Source organism: Diorhabda carinulata, chromosome 1 (assembly GCF_026250575.1).
Source record: "Diorhabda carinulata isolate Delta chromosome 1, icDioCari1.1, whole genome shotgun sequence".
Lineage (NCBI taxonomy): Eukaryota > Metazoa > Arthropoda > Insecta > Coleoptera > Chrysomelidae > Diorhabda > Diorhabda carinulata.
The window spans coordinates 34,311,472-34,333,487 of NC_079460.1; the positions used below are offsets into that span (position 1 = coordinate 34,311,472).

Sequence of the window (22,016 nt, forward strand, 5' to 3'; positions counted from 1 at the left end):
TTTCCCGAGGGCTCATTTTCGACTCGTTCTGCGCATCTCTCAAGAGCCAATGAGAATTCGCTCCCAAATTGGCGCGTCGTTTAGGGAGCGAATTCTCATTGAATGCTTCCCAGCTGGTGCGCAATAGCTCACCTTGTAGTCTTTACATCATGAATTCAATTCAAAGATTTCAAATTAGCGCGTCGTCTTGGGAGCGAATTCTCATTGGCTGCTTTCCAGCTGGTGCGCTATAGTACACTTTGTAGTCTTTACATCATGACTGACATTTAAGTTTAGTTATGGTAGACTAGATCTATGCAGCTCTATAGATGATCGGTTATTGTTATTTAGTAAAAACTTGAATGGAACTGAAGATAACCGATATTTTTATTTTAATGTTGTCCGTGAGTAGAACTATTTTCTGTATCTATATACTTTTTGCGTTTTATTGATATGAACACTGAGAACCGGGCTGATTGTTTGTACCCAAGGACTATTCCATAAGGCATTATTTGTGAAAGAGTCCTTGGTTTGTACCAAGCATTTTCACAAGAAACGCACATTCATTCAATTTCAAGTTTAAAAACAAATTCAAATATTTAGGAATTTCGTATAAAGCTTATCTATGGCAATTGGCAACAATGTTTCTTCCAAATAAATAAAAGTTAATTGTTTTGTAACTTAAATGATGTTTCATTAAGTGGCCATGTTTTAAATAAAAATGGGTTTAATGAATTTGTGAGTATGAAACATAAGAAATTGAACGTTTTAAAGCAAAATTATTTTTAGAGATAAAAATATAACCAATACAACCACCTGCCAAATTTGAACTAAACGGTAACTTAGCAAGTGCGCGATACAGTGAAAGCGAAGTGAAGACGTCAGCAAAGATAGGATTTGATATTTGAACTTTGTGGAGTTCGTGGAAAACTAGTGTGTATTATTTCATTTGGAAATAGCTTTGGATAAAGGTAAGTTTTTTCAATTCATCGTATTTTATTTATCAATTTGCTCAATATTCTAGGACATATATTGTTCCAAACAATGTTTTTAGTTATAATGTGATTTTATGGTAGCATATTGTTCAAACTATGAAATTTAAATCTATATCTCTATAAAATTTTCGTCAAACGCTCATAAAAAATAGATGCAATACTTTAATTATAATTTTATCTGAATTTTATTAAAGTAGGTTGAATATTACTAATTGCATTATTTTAGTTTTAAATGACAAGAAAGTAGAATATATACAATTAAGATCCAATTAAGTGTCTTTAGTGCTGTTTCAAAAAATAGTTTTGTACAGGATCCTTAAGGTTACTACATAACCTTGAGAACTTTCATTTGGATCTTACAAGATATATTTTCAATATCCCAAAATTTAGAACAGTACCTTTAATTCAGCTTTTTTTTGTTTCTTCACTTCCGAGTAATTCTTGTCTCATGACATTGTTGTGTGTTTGATATAAAGTGTGCTTTTTAGTATACATGCTTAATATAAAATAATTATTTAGTATATACTATTCACAATAAACTTCCAAAAGCTTAATAGATCAATTTATCATTTCCAACTTTTTTGGATAGGAAAATTTTATAGTGGGTCAGGAACATCTCTCATATTTTACATGATTAATTCTTCTCGTGCACACAATCTTTTCATTTTTAGGTTGTTTAAGTTGTTTTGAAATGAAATATTTTCGTTGCAGGTGTAAGAAATGCGTCTAAAGACAGGAAGAACAAAAGAAACTTCTAAGGAAAAGAAACAAAGGAGAAAAGAGTTTCAAGAAATTCAAAAACAAATTAAAACCATTGTATTACCTGGATTAATAGCAATTGCTTTGTTAATAACTGTCTATGTTTACTTGAAAACAAGGCCAAAAAATAGTTATGTGGACTGATACAAACAAGTTTTGAGAAATGTAAATATTCAAGTTATTTTTAAATATAGTAAAGTTTATTCTATTTACAAAATATTTTTTTTATTTACGAAATTTTTGATGTAAGAACAAAGCACAACCCTCTTAATATCTGGAGAGCCTCTGGATTTTATCAAGGATTGATCTAATTAAGGAGTTATGGATTAATTTAAAAATATATGAATAAATTAGTCTCCGAATTTGGAACATGGCAAATAATTAAAAACAGAAATAGATTTCCACAACTATATATGCAATATTGACATTTACTAAGCTTTTACTTAATTGAAATAATTGTCTGAAAAATATTTATGTCTATGCTATATGTTTATTTCAGCTTCACCTTTTTTTACATGCTATGTCGCAAAGAAATATACAGGAAACATAGGATTAGAAATAATAAAAACTGTCGAGAGTATCTCTTTACTCATAAATACTATCACAATATTACATAAATATTAAAAATATCATTTCACTCAGTGCATATCTGGCTAAGTGGTAGCCAACATCAAGTCTTCTTCTCTTCCAAACATGAATGCCACATTGATACAGTTCTAAAGAAATAAAAATTGGGGTCCCTTTTAATTCACATTCAACACTTTTTATGTACAAAATATGGTTGACTATATACAATAAAAATAAGAACAGTTAGAGATATTCTCTGTTTTCACTGGTACAATTCAAAAGATTGAATTTTATAAACAAAAATATACAAATGATTTATTACAATTAAAATTTTATCAGAGATATATTGTTATATATTTAAAATATTGACTCCATATATAAGAATTGTGAGAAGTATAGCTTAGTCTATAATTATTATCAAATTATCCATTGAGAAAAAATTGCAGATTACTTTAATGAAAACACATTATTTTTTGCGATCTCCTTGGAATATACACCATTTCTTTTTTAGTATCCTTCTAAAATATGTACACTACTTGACAATTGATAGGTATCAAAGTAATCTTATATCTCGGGTGGTTTAGAAATTGAAAAATATGGTTGTATATTCGCTCCTTTATCAGTTTTGCATAATGAAAAAATTTGTTTTTGTGTATTTCTTTTTTTGCTTGCGTTCACCTTTAAAGGAATTAAAAACCAAACTCTGATATTATGTTGTTCAATTGTCTTAGTTTTGATTTAGTTATATTAAAAGGTAGTTGATGTGTTAGTTATTTGTAAGAAATATGTTTCAAAGACGTTTAGATCCCTCCTACATGCATCAAATCATACAATTGACCACTGAATGGATTACCATAACGTTGTTGTTCAACCTTTGAAATTCACACACAATGTAATGAGTTAAGGTTTGAATTGCTATATGATGAATGCAGTCTAATATGTTAAGATGAAGGGCGATAACGCAACAACAAATCAAGCTGAGGAACTGCAAAAATTGAAACAATAGCATTTCAGATACTTAAAGAAATACTTATGATTTTTCCTAATTGTTAAGCATTATATTTTAAATTTTTGTTTCAGATTTAATAGTTCAGAAACAAAGGTGTGACTTGTATTTCAACTCTGGCTATATGCCAGGACGAATATTGAATGACATATCCTCTAAAGATATAAGACTGATCGATTTTTCGACAATACAAACATCTCTATGGCAACTGCAAGGAATAGAGCTCCTGAATAAGAGATTATTACCCCATTCTGAAGATATTTAATCTATACCAGTCAAGGATTATATCTCTCTCCTTGTAGTTTTAAACCATTAGAGATTGCAATATCGACCAAAAGGTTAATTGGCATACAACTGGGCAATGAGATGGGAGAAATATTCAAACATTGTTTGAATTATTACATTCGACAAAAAGTTGGAAACTAAATAAAAAATATAGTATTGGTTAAGTTATTCAACTATTAGAAAAATATTGAGCTAAGTACTCCCACAAGACTAAAATTCTCTGAGAGATGTTGTTTTTAATTTCACACTTATTTTAATTGTTTGGTCCTAGTTTCCTGATCTAGTCTATAATAGAGATACTATATGAAGCTGTAGCTCTTGAAATAATGTGTATTCAATTTAAGAACTTTTAAAAAAAAGAACATACAAGATTGAATATCAATAGATGGAAATTTGAAATAACTGTACTAACTCATTGAGATTTTAAGACATTGTTTTACCTGTCAACCAATATTATAAGTAATAAAAGGGTATATGTTTGAATAAATAATTTTTGAATATTAATTACATTCATTACAAACAGATTGATTCTTGTTAAATACATTAAAAGCTCTATAAACTAGATGAGAACAATATTACATCTTTCAATTGATCAAAAACTTTTTGCAAGTAGCTTTGAATGTTTTTAACAATGAACGTATCCCGAGGCAAATTGTTCCTATAGGATTAGTTGTATAAGAAATAAACATAGAAAATTCAAATAATCTAATGATATAAAAAGAAATTCCAGTGATACCAGATCATAAGAATAACAGTATTCTATATGATAATTTGATTAAATTTCAATATTCTTCACAAGTTTATTGATCAATTTCAAATAAAAGTTTATTAATGGTTAAATAAACTAAATATGATAAAACCCAGCAGCATATAACATTTATTGTAGAATAGAATAGAAAATTAAGATTAATAATTTTATGGCAAACCAATATACAAAAAGGTACAAATAGATTTGCGGGTTTAAATCATTGGTAAATAACTGATACCAATCGTTTTGAAAGTAACAGTTAGTAAAAGGCTATCGTACCACCAATAAAAGTGAATTATTTACACAATAATCTAATAGTAAATCAGTTGTTGTAAAATTTCAAAACAATCATTGAAATATTTCAAGTTTATAAGAATGTACAAAAATAATTAAAATTTCTTGGTTTTACTAATTATTAGAAACGACAAAAATCAACCAAGAAAATAATATAGACATCGATATTTACAGTGAAAACAGCACTTTCTCAAGCACAATATCTTATTATAACCTATCACAGCAAGTTTGTTATGGCACCACCGAACCACGCCATTATTATTGGCAAAAGGTAAGTTATCAACGCTCTCGTAAGCGTCATATTTGTATTAGAATTGCCGCTCGATATCCTAACCACTTCTGGTTGTCGCGTGCTACTTGGTGTTGACGTTGGTAATGCCCTGCTATCTTCCTCATCTGCTGAATTAGTGTCGATAAAGGTAATGCCTTTGTCATCTTCCATCTGAAAAATGAAAATAAATTTATAAAATTGAAGATTACTAATTTTTGTAAACTAATACAAATTTATATATAAATATAATCAGAAATATTTTGCAAGCAAATAGATGACAATAAAAAAATATACCAAATATCAAAAGAAAGATACTGAGCAAAGGCCCCGATAATTCAAGCTATGAATGGCATTTAACAACATTTGAAATAATCTGGGTAACTTTTCTTTCAAGAAATTTGATCTCTTCTTAAACCACATTGCAATTTGAATACCGCTTTTCTATACCAAGAAAGCATTTAGTAGCACTCACTACTCCTGAAATATAAATGTTTGTAGAATTACAATGAAAAGGCCATCCTACTCAGTTTTCTTGAGTAGTCAATGAAGTACGGGTGTACAAGATTTAATTTGTAATTCAATGTAATGAACCTCGACAATGATGAAACTTGATTTTGTTTGGAGAAAAATCTTTCGAATGAGTTCAACTACATTGCTTGATATGCTTTTCAGTAAGTTATTGTCTTAAGATACAAAAGTGCACGGTTTACATTGGTTATCAAAACAAGCCTCAGATAGTGTAAATGTGATGGTTTAGTGGTATTGCTGTATTCTGAACTTTCAAGGTTAGTTTACCTAATATCAGTGAAGGAGTCTTTAATGACATACACATGGAAATTGGGAAGAGTATCAACAGAGATTTAGCGCTGATTAGTAAATATACAATAATTGCCATACAAGGAAACTAGACACTGATTGTAATATCACATTCAGTTTTTGAACCTTCTACACTTAATATATATCTGATTCAAAAAGTACAAAATCAATCACAATTTGAAGATAATTTGATTAAGTTAATAAACGGTGAGACTCAATAAAAAAAAAAGAGTGACGCATATAGATGTGATTTTAACTGGATAAGAAAAAAATCGTTCATGATCGAATTGATATTATACCCAATCTGGTAGAAACTACTACTCAGTATGATTAATAGAATATTAGTAGATAAGTTATTATTAGGTTTCTAATACCTTTGGTTCTTCATCTTCACTTTCTTCCGAACCGTCTCCAGATCCTGAACCACTACCATCTAATATTTCTTCAGTATCATCCACCATTTCTACTTCTTGTCCCTGATGTGCTTTTCTTAGTTTTTCAGTTAGTCCTTGAAGGATATATATTTGTTCATTCACAATAGGCCGATCACCGACACTACTTTTCACTTGATAAAATGTATTAGTATCATTCCAACATTGAGAGGAAGATGTCGTGTTGATCGAGTTTAATATGGATAGGTTATTGCAATATTGATACGGGAGATTCATCCAAAACAATTTGGTTTCTTTAATTTTCTGAAAATAAATAAGTGATTATAGATACGCTGAATAATCAAATTGCGAGGCGATTTTTTTAAAAACTATGTTATATTTTGCAATAAAATCTTTACTTTATAGAAAATTCATCTTTTAACATATTGGGAAAAATAATTGTCCCTATTAATATATTATTCAATCCACACTAGCTTTTTTAAAGGATGAGCATTTCCAACAATTTTCAGAAAGTAATCAATATTTCTAATTTTGAAACAATATCATATCTACATAATGCGAACGCCCAATATATTCTTGGATTTTTGAGTAATCCAGAAAATTCTTCATATTTATGATTTCCAATTCCTCATTGGGCAGCTAGCCAAGAGCTTTTAAGAACATTAAATTTGGATATAACCCTTTTCGTCCGTGGAATACCAATAATTGTCTTGACTTTCATGAATATTATCAATTATACCACATCAATTTCTATGGAGATGGAATATCATATTCCTAATCGAGAATACGAGTACATCGACCGCAAATAATTTTGCTGAATTCTATAATAAATTCCGTTGGAGCTGGCAAGCACAGCTTAGGGCACCTCGCAATTTTAGATTTTTACGCTGATTACGCTCTTTCATATTGGCTCATATAAATCAAAATGGGGCAAAATTTTATGCCTACCACATGATGAAACTATATGAAGAAAAATTACCCTCAATTTTTGGAAAATTTATGAAAAATTTTAAATTTTCTGCGGTAAGTATAGTAAAAATAACAAAATCATATTGATGTTTACGCAGCCACCATTATAAGTTTTCAAAATGTTTTTATAAACATTTCCTCTATATTTTTATATATTAAAAAAACGTTGTAATACGATCATTAGAAGCTGATATTACAAAAGACGGCAAGGTATTGAGGAATTCTCGAGTTGTTACGTTTTTGAATCAAATCTGTGATTAAATTCATTCTTTCATCTTCATTGGACCATTGGATATGTTTGAAAATTTCTTTTTGCATGTGCACCGAAACTATAGTACGGCAGCGGTTAGGTTTTATAGTGTGGGAGCAAAGCAACTGAGTGGATTTAATTACATATATGTTATAAGGCACAAAATTTCTGACAATTTTGACGCCTTTACTTTTTTCGAATGAACAAAAATGGAAGAGATATCGGTGTAAAACACGCAAATTTCGAGTGCCCTAAACTGTACTTGCAACCTTCAGTGGAATTCATAAAATAATTCAGGACAGTCATATATTCTCAAGTAAGGACATAATATCCCGTCTCCGATAAAATTATGTGATTCCTTTTACGCCCTATTTTCCCGTACTATTTATGGAAGTATTAAAGATTAGTAGAAGTGAATGACTGGGTCATGGATATAGTCAAATACATTTTGAAAAAAATATCAATATTTTCCTACAATGTAGATTCTGTAAAATATATTTCTATTATCTCCTTTAGTACATTGGCTTGATCTAAATCTTCTTCGTTACTTCCCAGATGTGAAAATAACAGTTTCACTATTTAGATGTAATATCTAAAAACGAGATATTCTATTTCGTATCTAAAATATTCCAGTCTGTATCATAAATGCGTTTCATAAGTACACTCCTATGTAAGTAGAGTAATATGTACATCAACAGTGTTTGTTAGTCTTAAAGCAAACAAGTACTTTAAAAAATGACCCTGAAAATATCATTGGCACCAATTAACAGTAGTAAGTTAAACGTGGAAAGACTTATTTATAGTGTAAACATAATTTCTCCTCCACTTTATAATTTTCATCTGCTTATCATTTAGACTAAGAATAAACAAATATTTAAAAGTAAGTTTGTAAAAACAAACATTATCGCATCTTTTTATAATCAGTTTATTGAACTATCTGCTTTTAGATCAAAGGCCTCCATGTTTTTATGCTAAATAAACGGATTTGAAAGAATTTGCAAAAAAGTTGCTTATAATAATAGTTGCAAATAATTGATTAGAGGTTCCTTTCATTTCAGTTTTGATATTTTACTTGAAGGTAATTTGAGTAACGAGAGTAATACGAGGCTTTGAAAAAAACATTATAAGCATTATTCATATCATTTTTCCAAAGTGAGAACCAGAGTCGGATGTAGTCTTATGAATTTATAAACAAAACGAAATATAATAATTTACTGGATGAAAGATAACTTAATTTAACAAAAAAATTAAAAGGCCTTTATGAGTGTACCATTGCAAATATTTTATGAAGGAAATGTCCTGAAAAGCGCTTTCTTTTTAAGTTGAATTATATTTACATATAGAAAACCTTTTTTGTCTAGCCTCAGTGACGTGTCTTGTTTGTAATAATTAATTAAATCAGAAAGTTCACAGAACACATATTTCAACCCCAAATTACTTAAATACCAATACCAAGCCCAAAAATTTGATCAGTTCGCTATGAGGTTTTTGAAAGGTAAAGAAAATAAAAATCTAATCGTTGATCAAGTGAAGATTTGTGGAAAGTAGTACTTTCTAATAGAGCGCAGAATAAACATATGGATTTCTTATCGTACTATTTTTTAAGTTAAGTTTATGATAGGACTTTTCGGAAACAATGATGGTTAACGGTTAACCAATGATCTGAATTTTCGGAAACTAACCCGGATCACTTTCATTGTTGTTCGGAAACGGATCGAGTTAATCGAGTCGCAGTCACATGATGTGATCCTTTCTTCTCCGGTAGACCCTTAGGGTATGTTCTGGGGGTAGAACAGTGGGTAAATGCAATCAGCTGACGGGTTGTTATATTTGTCTATGGTTTTAAAATAATCTTTGAAAATTATTTATTCCTCTTAAATGGCAGTCCACTATTAATTCTCATGAGGAGAGTAATTGAGAGGTTATTGAGGTTTGCGGTTTTTATACTTTTCGGCATTGTAGGGGTACACTTTAATTGATTAAGAGAAAACTTACATAATTCAGTGAACTGTAACACTTTATTTTGAACATAAAACATAATTCTCCGGTACAACACTCTACTTCGCTAATCATTTGTGGTAAACTGACTTTTATTTCTAAGCGCTGTTGCCGCTTTTACACACAATGTTTTATATACATTAACAGCATAAAAATAGCTTATTAGTATTAAACTTTAGTGCAAAATCCGTGTGAATGTGTGAAAAATTAAAATACACAAAAAAATAATTCATTTTTCGATCCGTTCTATTGAAACGAGCGCTCCAAAGATAGATTAAAAAAAGTTGGTTGAAGTGTCATTGTCATTGTAATTCGAAAAACCGACATAAATTAATGCTATCATATATATTTTTTTTTTCATCTTATGTAAACTATGATTAGTAATATTGATGTCAAAATAAAAAAAAAACAATTATGCTCACCTGTTTAATGTCAATAATGATCTTCTCCAATGGGGTCGATTGATTTTCTGCCGAAGTCATAGTTTTCTTATGTTTCTTTCTTCCGGGGTTTTTCATCGGTTCAATCTTGATTTCCGTTGTCGGATTCGTATCTTGCGTCGAGTCGTAATCAGAATCTCTTTTCGGCCGACTAAACGTAGGTTTACCGCAAAGGTTGTAAATTTTTTTCGAAACTTCAGTCCCACTTTCTTGAAAGTTCATAATTGCTTCAGATATTTTTATGTTAAGGGGTTCCACGACTATTTCTATATTATATGGTCCGAGGAGCCGATCTCCAACTTTATCAATGGCATCTACAAAAATTACACAATGTGTTTGGTTGAAATGTAATAATATGAAATGACGTTTTTGTTATTAGTTTTTAACAATTTCTGCATATCAGAATGTCCGGGAGGATCTAACATACATAGAACTCAGAGAGCGACTTTTGATATAATAAATAGACAGCGAGGAAACATGGAAATTCTTAGAAGAAATCGAAATACCAAAAATAATAGTAAAAGTAATCAAAAGCCCACACAAAACAGTAAGATGACAGATACGGATAGGAAGGAAAAGATCAGAGGTTGTTTTAATGAAAAAATGCCTAAAGTAAGGAAAAAATTAAAGCCCATTGCTATTTATTTTGGTTGGGAAAGATAAGAAGAATAATTTTTTTAGTACAATCCTAATGTTTTCTGATATAGAATTGTTGTTTAGCATGGTATAATAAACTACTTACCAATCAAGTTATCCCAATGATTAGATACTTCTGTATGATATCTCAAACAGTTCTGCATTGTTGATATGCAATACATTGAACAGGGAATACCCCCATCTTTACCCTTACATATACCACAGTATCTCATTTTAGCGCTTTCCTTGTAACAATCTTCTCCCACTTTCATTTCTTCCAATCTTTCAGCCACTTCGGCAGCTTTTGTTAATGATTTAAAAAAAGTCCTCGTTGCTACAAAAGAACGTCGTAGTTGTACACTAAGCTTATAGGGTACATCTCCAAATGGTTTCATTTCTTGCATATGACTCGATACGCAATCGAGATAGCTGTCATCAAATGTATATTGAGCATTGATAACGGTGAACATCCTTTGGTATAAGATGCCAAAAAAGGTGTCCATAGTTTCGGAAAGTCGAACTGAACCTTTTTTGTAATACGTTTCCAATTCGTTAAAAAAATCACTAAAGACATCTGAGTTTTTGAGGTAGATTTTGCCGTAAGTACGTTCGAACATCTCGTGAAATTCTTTTTTGGAAGTTTTCATCATACCCTGAAATTGGTCTGAAAAAATAAAGGTATTGAAAACATAGTACGATTCAAATAAGTAATGCAATTGCAAAACAAAAAGGATGGATTGTGCCGACTTATGCTTTTTTCTTTTGAATAAACAACAATCATGTTTTTAAAAGACGTTGTTGTAATAAATCTTTCAACGGGCTAAATTCCATGAGGGCACTATGAACGTTTATTGAATCAATCTAATATTTAGAAAATTTGTAGTATAAAATTAGCAGAAATTGATTAATGACTCGAAAAATTAGTATTTTTACTCATTTTTCTGTATCGCCTTTTACTCGACAAAACATATTGTTTTTGTTTTTGTAATAAACTTCATGAAACATATTTTTTGCACAAAAACTTCATTTGCTAAGCAAAACTTGAGCTAGATTCATTGTTCCATACTATTTTGGATGGACAAAGTTGCAAAATACACTAAGATGAAGTGACAGAATGGAGCTAAATGAACAAATTAAATAGCGGATACTGCTCTTTCGCGTGAATTTGGTATAGAATAATTTTGACAATCTCTTTAAGCAGCAATTTTGTACCCTGAATAATGGATCCTGTTACTACAAATTTGCATTTGCATTTAATTACCTTTTTCCATTAAGAAACGCAGTAGTGGAAATCAATGATCAATACACAGTGATATTATCAATCTAACGAACGTGCAAATCCCGCCATACGAAGAATTTATAAGAAATTTATTTGTCGTATTTTGTTATTACTTATACAACAAGCCAAAACCTAAGAATTTCTGAGCAGTAAGACAGATCAGGTTGCGACACAGTGTATATGATTCGAGAGACTTTTAGGAAATTATGAATGAAAAATGCATTTTGAAAAGTGCATCTCGAATGGTAAAAATGAAAAATTTATAACTCGAAAACTATTGCCGGAAATGAGTTTAATTTTTCTTCTCGGGGGTTTTCTAAGTTTTCTAATGAAATCTTAACGTTTCGACTTATTGCGGTCTTTATTAAAATATTATTTGAAATTGACACTTTTCATATTTATATCATTGAATAGATCATCCACAACATGAATTCAGAAGAAAAATCTTTTTTTAGCCACATTATAGATTGTAAAATAATTTTTTATTCTTTCATATTAAAATAAGTAGTAATATATAATATTCAACCAAACTATTATAGTTACATTGAAATTATAAATTTTACTAAAATTGTTTAGGTCTTTTTTATCAATGATTACTATTTTGTGTTTATGTATGTGAACCACTTTTGTTTCATCGTATTGTTTTTAAGCAAAGTTCCAATCCAAGGAGATGTAAAATACAGGAGACGACGTGGATGTCGACCCTCACCAGGCACGGCCAACAGGTACCTCGTAAACCTTTTTTTTTTCATGATATTCGTTTTAAGCGACTCCGAAAACCCAGAACAGTGAGATTGAACTCATTTCCGGCAATGTTTTCTACTTATAAAGTTTTAATTTTTTAACCATTCGATATGCACTTTTAAAAATGCGTTTTTCATTCATAATCTTTGTTCACAAAGTTTCCTGGGGTTCACTCAAATTGAATGTTACCTTAGTTCCCAATTATTTAAATTACAATTTGAGAACTCAAGTTTTGTGAAAGATTTTTGATTATTTTCACAGCTTTCATTTTAAGCTTAGAAAATTTCAATCATGTACTAGTAACATTGATACATATTTTTTGTTACACCGTTTTACATTAATAAAATAAATATTTTATTAATATAATAAGAACATTAGAATAAAGTTTCGCGGGCCTCTGAATTTACAATATCATGATATAATAGAATATTTTTCAAATCGATTAGTAATTATTTCATGTAGAAACGTGGAGTATTGAGTATTATACTGCATATAATACTATATTCCAATTTTTATTAAATTACTTTTGTTTCTGTAAAAATTTCAAAACTCCTTTTCTTCGTGTGACTAATAGTTTTTTTAGTTTTGTACGTTAATCGTCGTTAAAAAGTTTTGAATAAAATTTGCTGCTCCTTGAAATCTGCCGCCCTATGCTACAATCTATTGTAAATTCGCCACTGTACAGTGTGTAATAAAACTATTGTATACGCTAGTAACCTTACGCATTCACCAAAATTGACACACTAATGTAATATTTGGTGGACGCGCCAGACTAATATTTCGGCATCACGGGTTATTACTCGACAAACATAGTATGTATTTATTACTAATACTCACCATCGAACTTCTTAGCTCTCGTTTCAATGATAGATGATATTTTCGAAATAGAATTTTTAACATATTTATCTACAAATAATTGATTAAATTTGTACGCTTCTCTTTCTACGTCTTTTGTACAACAGGATTCACCACATAAATCACCTGGAACAACAAAAATGGAAATAGTTTAATATCTCTTGATAATAAATTATTATGTAACATAAACATAAACCATTCATTCATTAGTCTTTCGTTCACTAATAGTTTATTCGTTTTGGATGTTGCAATTGGGTTTATGTGTTGAGATTTTTGGAAAAAAATTGTTGCAAATTCTTTAGCGAATTTTTCACCTTTACCTTTTGGTTGAAATATAATTCGTTTCAATAAATGATAGAAAAAAAATATCAAAATTATAAACTGCTACACTACATTTTTATAATATGCAATCAAATTACTTTTTCTAATCATAAATATGTGTTAAAATATTATAAAGTTCGTATTCACTTTTGAAAAATATCTTTGTTAAAAACAGTTACAAAGAGCCCCACCTAATAATAATTTTACTACAATACTCCTATAGCCCATGCCCCCATTAAGAAGACCACCCGTAGGTCTCGTCCGAGTTTTTTTGACAAAATGTTACATTGTGACTAATCAGCTGTTCCATTCAATCACATTGTAAATTGAATCGTTCCTCAAGAGCCGTATGCTTGACTAAAATTCTTTATACGGATTAATACGGAATAAGCTGTTTTCTTTGTAGCTTCCACAATGACGATTAGACTCGAAAACTGTTTATATTTGTAGAAGGCAGGCACCTCCAGGTAACATTTGGCATTTTATGAATGTGTAAATACCTGTGATTCATTCAGAGCCGTCACGTATGGTAGAAAAACAGGAGATTCGCATAATATTCAATTCGATGTACTTTGTTTTTCCAAAGTAGTCTTTTGGAAATATTAGTCTTTGGTTTGTGATATGTATAACAAAAAAAAAATAATTGACCAATAATTTTGAAGTTTGGTATGGCGATCTAAATATTAATTCTAAAAGACTTCAAACAGCTTTTTGTAGTATTTGCCACATAAAAGGCATTTTTAAGTTGAAACAAATAGGGTTTTTGAGAATGTCCAAAACTAATGTTATATTAGTATCATAAGTACTAGTGTATTTAGATTTTAGCTAAGCAGGGTTGGACTCTAAAAAATGAAAAGTTGAATCAAGGACTTTTTATCTTTAACATGAGTCATTTCACCTATCAGCGGAGATTATGTAGAAAGATGAAGAACTTGATGATGAGGTTGCTGATTTATTTACCGTTATCTAATTACCAATATTGCGGTTTAGAGAATTGAGGGGCCTTAACTGGCAATCGCTCTAAAACTGACCGACCAAATACCGTAACTGATAATGAGCAATCCTTGGACGTTATGAAAAGATTTTTAGAAAATTATTGCATATTCATTCAGAAAACAGCATTACAACTGAAAAAATCTAGAATGTTTTATCTTTCCCCTATTTGTGGAGTATATAAAGAAATAAGCAGAGAAAGCTCACTTATAAAGTGTAATTTATCAGGCCACATTTGCAGACTACACCGCCATATTAGTTTCAAACAAAGATCCTATTATAGCATCAAATACACTACAGCTTAACCTCAAAATCAAAGCAAATGATTTGAAATCTGTGCAGGTAACTTTCGACAACCGTGAAGGCAAATGTCCAGGAGTTACTTTAAATAATCAAAGTTTACCGCTACGGGACGATGTCAAATTCTAGGCATGCACCTAGATAAGCACCTAATCTGAAGAAAACACATGATTATCAAATTTGATATTAAGAGATTTATACTGGCTGGTAGGTTAGAAATCTACAAAGCAATCATCAAGTCCATTTGGACCTACGGTATCCCACTAGGAGGATCAGCAGTCAATTTCAATATTGGAATTTTAGAGCTATTGCAATCGAAAGTGCTAATAATTGTTATAGATGCTGTATGGAAAGCAGAAATAACTAACGCATTCATAAGCTATCAACCAAATAGACCGATTTCCAGCCTCAAAGAGCAACTAGCAACCTAGCGTAGACTTAACCGACATTACCTCTACGACTTTATTATAAACAGAACGGTCTGGTCATATATCGAACTTTGGTGCATTACGCATGCCTTGACTATAATCAATTACGAACACGTACCCAAGAATGGCTGCTGGAACACAAACTGTAACACAGGTAGCGAAAAGAAGAAACTCTTCGTTTGTTTTTATATAGTTTCAGTGAACCATTCACTTTCTTCGCCACTACAGAATCTGGAATATGTAGTGAATCATATGTTCTATAATTTATTCAAAACATATTGGCTCATCTTGAACTAGTCTTGAACAAGTTCAAGTTTTTCGCTAGAACGTAAAACTTTTTGTTCATAACTTAAGTTTGATAGTAGACTAATTAACCTATAATACATGTACTTCAATAAGATTTGTCTTTGTTTCTATAATAGACTCCACCTTTGGCAATGACTTTATTGAAGTCAAATCTCTTTTCTTGGGGACCAGATATAGACTGGGTATTCCAGAATTTGGAAGCGCAATTCGTTCAATTTTACTACGATTTTTAGCGATTTGTGACAAGGTACACTGTTTTGAGTTTTTCATTTCTGTTTATTACCGATCCAATATGGTTCTATCTTTATCAAGATGATCGTAGAACAAAATACCATATACGCCCTAAAATATAGAAGCCATAGAATTTCTTGCTGTTATTTGTATTTTTGGCGCTTTGGGCGGCTTTTAGCTGCTATACTCAGCTGAAACTGGATTCTTTTAGCAAACCGTGAAGTGAAGCAGTAAACCATTGCCTATATTTTAAAAGCAATTTGCATGGACAATAGAAATACTTTTTACGACGACAGTTGAAAACGAGCAAAAACTTGAGTCCCTCATTGTAAAACGGAGAGTTAGATGAAAAGGCAGCAGCTCGTGAGCCTCGATCAAACCGACCAACAGCTGTATATGCAAAAAATTTTTCGTTTTCGGTCACATACCTTTGGTTGCATAAAAGTATGCGCCACATTTTTTTCACAAATATTCTCTTCTCCAGCTTCGGCTACAGAAACTCTGAAACCACTTGGTAGATATTGAAAGGGCTCGCCGTAAGAGTAGATCGAATAAAAAACATCCTGAAATAAATTTCTATCAAGAAAGCAACCGGTTTCTTCTTTGGATTTTCAACTTATTAGCCAATATATTTGTCGCTCTCAGTGTTGTATAGCTAATTTTCATTTCTAATAGCTGCTTATAAAATTTAAATACGCATTACATGTGAGTATTTTAATGTTATTAAACTAGGATACAATTTTTTAATAAATTTGTCGGCTTTACTGCAAAAAATATTCTTATAAATTGACTGAACTCTTGGCACAAAGAATTATTAGTTTACTTGGGAGCCAAATGCAATATTTTCATTGAAGTATCAATGGAACGTTACTGGGAAGAGAGAATGTATGAAACAAATAAAGGTACACAATTCACCGCACCTAAAGCCATCAGAAATATCCAGCTGAGGGATAGCGCTGCTTGATCTCAAGAAACTATTTGTAAATTGACCACCCACTGAACAAAAAGACGTTTATGTTTTACCAAATGTAAGAATATGATTCCATTTAAAGATTATTATAGAATATTCCATAGTCCTTTAAAATAGAGTCGGTTACCCATAAGAATGTTGGTGTTACAATAAAATTTCAATTCCCCATGAAAAACTTATCCAACACACTTATGGACTTGCATAGTAGTAATCTCAGAATACGGATTACAGAGTATCAAAGAACACCGATATTTACAACCTATGGTATTCGGAGCTTTAAAACTTTTGTCTTCTCTGGATACTTGTGAAAAGGATGTTCTTTATATTTTACAACTCACTTTTCAAAGTTCTAAAGACTGGATATATTTTTATTATCTTGTTAAATGATCTTGATTTTTTAATTATATAACCCGTTTTCATAATTAGTATCGTGTAAAACAGTTAGCTGTTACGTGCTAACGAAACTATTTTATGTTTCACTTTCAAAATAGATTCATTCAAAATAATATACTCGCCATAATAATTACTACAATCGTCATAAAATTTAAAACGCCGTAATAGTCAATTTATGTCTTCTAATGATGGAAAACGTGTGCTTAGAGGTGGCAATTTGAATTTTGGGAAGAGAAAGATTGTTGACAAGTTTTGTTGAGTGTTTGACAATTAATTTGTTAACAATGATGATGAAATAAACAATGATTTTATTTTACTCACGTGTCACATTAGATATATGAAATATATATACCGTCGAATTATAATAACATATTTTATCAAACAGTACAACCTGTATACATATTTAGTTTGAATAATCTGTTAAATTACAAATACATGTGTCAAAACCACATAATTCTGTATTCAATAGTTCCAAAGTTACAGTCATTTAAAATGAAAATTGATAAAAATTTATTTGAGTCAGAAAAGCTAACAAAAATTATATTTAAATATCATGAATTTCTTATCGTTTCAAATTAAACTATGTTTACCGGACAGGTAAAATGAGAGGTTACGGTAATCGTTAAAGAACCTGAAGATGAGGCTTCTCACTTATTTGCACTTACCTAATTACCGTAAAAAATTCTTGGATTTGTAGAAAATGTTTGAACGTCCATCTGTACTGAACATTATGAAAAATAATAAGTTCCATTATTACAAAGTAATGCTACTACAAGACGATAATGTCCATAGAATGGAATTTTGTGAAACTATAATGCAACATTATTTTCCAATGAAATGCTACCAACACGTACCCAAAAATTGCTTCTGGAACACCACCTTTAGCACAGGTAGACAAAAGAAGAAAATCTCCAATTTTGATTTTATTTTATGTTTTTCTTCTTATTAAATCATGACATTCAATTATTTACTGACCTCCGCGCTGATAAACAAGCGTATATTTATACAACAAGACGATTTCTCGACAATTCGATTTTAGAAAGTAAACAAAATAGATTCTATAAAAACAATATAAACAAATCGCCTCTGTATATAAGTTATAAAAACAATATCTCTATTTCCGCTCTATTTCCCAGAAAATTTTACTCGGTACGCCCACTAAATTTTCGATTCTATTGAAATAATCGAACAGGACCAGCTTCACGATCCATGTCGTGCGGATCCATATGTTCAAAAAAATATTTTTGCTCGTCTCGAACTACTACTGAACAAGCTCAATAACTTTTCAAAATTTTCAAATTCAATTTTCAAAAAATATCTTTGTAAATCAACAGTAAACAAAATATTAGAAATGATACTTTATAAACACATTGTGTAAAACCCGAAATTCGATATACGTATCTGACGGATTCGAAAATATGGTGGAGAGTTGTTTGGATACAATACTTTATTCTTTCTTATTGTCATTGTCTTGTTAATCGGGTACGGAAACGGGTGTACATTCGTAGACACATCGGTTCAGATTCAGGTATTTGAAAATGAGTCACTCAACATACTTAACACCTATAGTCATCACGAAAATACCTACCGATGCACCAAACAAGTCGAGACTTCTTCTTTATCCGTATTTTAAGAATAAACTTGCAGAAAAAATTAATTTCTACCGAGTGATTTTAATGAAAATCATGGAAATTATTTACATATGTAAATATGTTATACAGTGTATCCTAATATGAGGGAATGATCGAATATAATTTGTAATAAATGGAGTGGACAACTATAAGGTTGTACTATTAACTTGCAATAATGATTTTTAAAAATTCCTGTTTCCAATTACTTAAATTCTATACACCCCGAGTCAGTCCTAATTTACATACAATAGAAAGACGAGGTTAGTGAATGAAAGTATTGTAACAAGCTTTAAGTTGGCATTTCTTGGCGATATTCATACTGAATACACTGTTCACACCACCACTACACCAACACTCACGATAACACTTTCTGACGCGCGTTTCGATAACCAAGTTATCGTCTTCAGGCACTGAAGGTAAATTAAAATCTAATGACTGTATTCAGTAACACAAGTTATTGAAGGTAGTTCATTAGAACAATAAATATAATAATATATGGCGAAGTTATAAGAAAAGTTGGAATGTAAATTATTAATATTCAATTATCAACTTAAATACATTTTCTTCATCCGATCTTCTTTAGAAAAGTGAAACCACCATTGTTACATGAAGCTATGAGTGTCATATCAAACTTTGGGAAAGCTGAACAAGTGTCTATCTGTAATATCAATTCCTTATAGTTATTTTTTCTAGGTTAGGTTGAAAAATTTACTATTTTGCTTGATTTGTTTGTGTACTTGTGAAATATACAGTATTCAAAACCCGTACTAAAAATAATTTGTAATTATAACCTTCAAAATCCTTTAAAAAATGTTTGTAAAATTTGATATTAACACGTTTTTTTTTTTTTATAAATCTTGGTTAATATCTATACACGCGGCAGCGTGTCAAACCAAGTTCAAGTAACAGAACTGGCGAACAGCTCCGTGTGTGATATTACACCAACTATTTGGAACCACTTTTTACGTGAATGTGATGAATCTAGAAGATACCAACTGAAATGTGAAGAAAGAAAGTCGGTTATGGACATATTGCTTCGGTAATCATGACAGGAGCACTCATAACTCATTCACGGTTATATGGGTTATAACTTTTGCCTCTGAAGCCTTTCAAGGGGTGGGATCTTGCATTTTGTTCCATATAAAATTTTTGTCAAATCGAACTAAACGGAATTACAATTACATTACAGCTTTTCCTCACTTTATTGTGAAATAAGTAGATCAAAAATTTTTGTTTAACGTGCATTCATATATGCCTTGTGACTAAGATTTTGAACTGGAACAGAAAGCAAAAGCATCCTCATATCTCTATATCTAAAAGTAACAAGCAGTTTAAAAATAAAAGAAAGAAAAGTTACTGAATTAAAACCATTTGAGTTTAATACGACAAATTTACTGGAGGCTACCATAATTAAACACAAAATTTTTACTTTCAATGTCAAAATCGATTGGCTTAAAGTAGTCGAGGATATAATTGAAATAAATTTTACCAAACAGTTAATGCTAAAGAGATTTAAAAATTTCAGAAATTTTTGAATTTATTGATGTTTCTTTTCATCATTAAAGTTTGTATTCGATATTTGTAATGGTTACCTAAATACATATTTATTTTCTTACTATTCGAATCGGTTTAAACGGAATTTATTGTCGACTGAATTCCTCACGTGTCAAGTAAATAAAAAAATCGAGGGAAATTTAAACAGAAGTCTACAGATAAGTAGGTAGAAAAACTTGTGAAATGGTTACATCAAGTGAACAGTTAAGATCAACTTATAAGGTTAAGAAGTACATTTAGAAACTCCGAGGCGATTAAAAACGTTCTGATGAAAAACTATATACTCATTAAAACGTTGTTTTTACGTAAGAAGAATATATACGTTTTTTTATGTATCAGCAACTGCCTATTAAGTTCCCACCTTGTTAAACGTCTTTATATGGGTTAGTTATATTTATTAGGCTGCAAGTTTGTTTGTTAAATAATTGGATAAATAGCAAACAGACTTTTTATAACTATTTATTACATTAGCTGATATGGTGCCACAAACACAGAATTGTTATTTATTTTTAAAAAGCAGCTCCAGCAATTTCATTAAGATCTAATGTTTAATTCAAAGATAAGCTGTAGTTTTAATCAAGTAGTTTTTTAACAATAAGAAGAAAAGCTTTTTATTACTAATATATTGATTTGTATAGTTTCTCTGAGGTTAGTAACGTGTTTTAGACTTTTGCTGCATTTATGAAGTGGGTCAGCTTCTCTACAGCTGTATTATTAGTTTGTAGAGAACTATTTCTAACATTTTCAAAGTGACTTTTAGAATATTCTCTTAGTTAGATTTTGTGAATGGTTAACACATGAAATACGACAACATCCTTAAATTTTAAATAAAACATTGGGCACATTTTTCAAGAGTATCTACCATAAATTTTCACAATAATCACGTATGGGAAGACGAAAAACCCCATGAGATTATAGAGCACCATTTTCAAAATGTTTTCTCAGTGAACATATTGATTGGTATTGTAGGGGATAACTTAATGGGGCCAAAGTTTCTGCCTCGGCCAATAAATGGAAATTTGTTACACCAGTTTTCTAGAAAATGATCTCCCTAATTTACTTGAAGACATCGCACTCAATATCAGACAAAATATGTGGTTCATTGTTCATTATATTCCAGTCGGACTGCTAGGTAACACGACCCCCATAGTTGATATCAAAGATTTGAAGAATCGTATTCAAATAGCGTGTTACACCATAAGAAATGAAACCTCAAATCTTTGAAAGTGTAAGGCAATCCACAACACGTAGACTAAGTTCATGTATTTTGGCTAGAGGTTGTTATTTCCAGCATTTATTATGAATCGTATAATATTTTACATCTTTATCGTTTTCCACTAAATTTATTAAAACAATTATTAATTATGGCGAATGCACGGAAATTACAAAGTTTCAAGTTTCCAGCTTCACTGAAATTTTAGAAAAAAAAAAAAAAGAAAAACAATTTTAGTCACCACCTTTTAAGGAAATTTTGTTATGGGAAAGACCTCCTGAATTTTGTCGCATGAATTTAGAAACTGGAAAATAATACTGAAATAATTGTTACTGCGAAGAAAGTATTTTTTTGGTTAAATCCCACGTTTATATTTGATTTCCATAAAAACAC

At 30.5% G+C, this 22,016-nt stretch overlaps 2 protein-coding genes across 3 annotated transcripts in view; one reads left to right on the top strand and one right to left on the bottom strand.

The window, feature by feature from the left end:
• The first annotated feature begins 233 nt into the window (after nucleotides 1–233).
• On the top strand, nucleotides 234–1,941 carry LOC130896877 (single-pass membrane and coiled-coil domain-containing protein 4 homolog). 2 transcript variants are annotated; one of them, XM_057805243.1, is made up of 3 exons: nucleotides 234–383; nucleotides 769–950; nucleotides 1,686–1,941. In XM_057805243.1, exon 3 carries the CDS (start codon nucleotides 1,695–1,697, stop codon nucleotides 1,875–1,877), a length of 183 nt encoding a protein of 60 aa, XP_057661226.1. In that variant the 5' UTR covers nucleotides 234–383; nucleotides 769–950; nucleotides 1,686–1,694; the 3' UTR covers nucleotides 1,878–1,941. The 2 variants fall into 2 exon arrangements, with proteins under 2 accessions (XP_057661226.1, XP_057661234.1); XM_057805251.1 differs by lacking the exon at nucleotides 234–383 and adding an exon at nucleotides 524–717.
• A 363-nt stretch (nucleotides 1,942–2,304) lies between these two features.
• The window catches only part of LOC130896868 (glypican-6), a 96,847-nt gene continuing 77,135 nt past the window's right edge, over nucleotides 2,305–22,016 (bottom strand). The window contains exons 2-6 of the mRNA XM_057805235.1: nucleotides 13,266–13,409; nucleotides 10,512–11,069; nucleotides 9,752–10,083; nucleotides 6,095–6,415; nucleotides 2,305–5,075 (exon numbers count right to left, since the gene is read on the bottom strand). Coding sequence (XP_057661218.1) covers nucleotides 4,851–5,075; nucleotides 6,095–6,415; nucleotides 9,752–10,083; nucleotides 10,512–11,069; nucleotides 13,266–13,409 — 1,580 coding nt within the window. The 3' untranslated portion in view covers nucleotides 2,305–4,850. The remainder of the gene's footprint in view (nucleotides 5,076–6,094; nucleotides 6,416–9,751; nucleotides 10,084–10,511; nucleotides 11,070–13,265; nucleotides 13,410–22,016) is intronic.

Excerpts from the sequence above, each read along its gene's own strand:
- LOC130896877 (XM_057805243.1), top strand. The coding sequence starts at position 1,695 with ATGCGTCTAAAGACAGGAAGAACAAAAGAAACTTCTAAGGAAAAGAAA.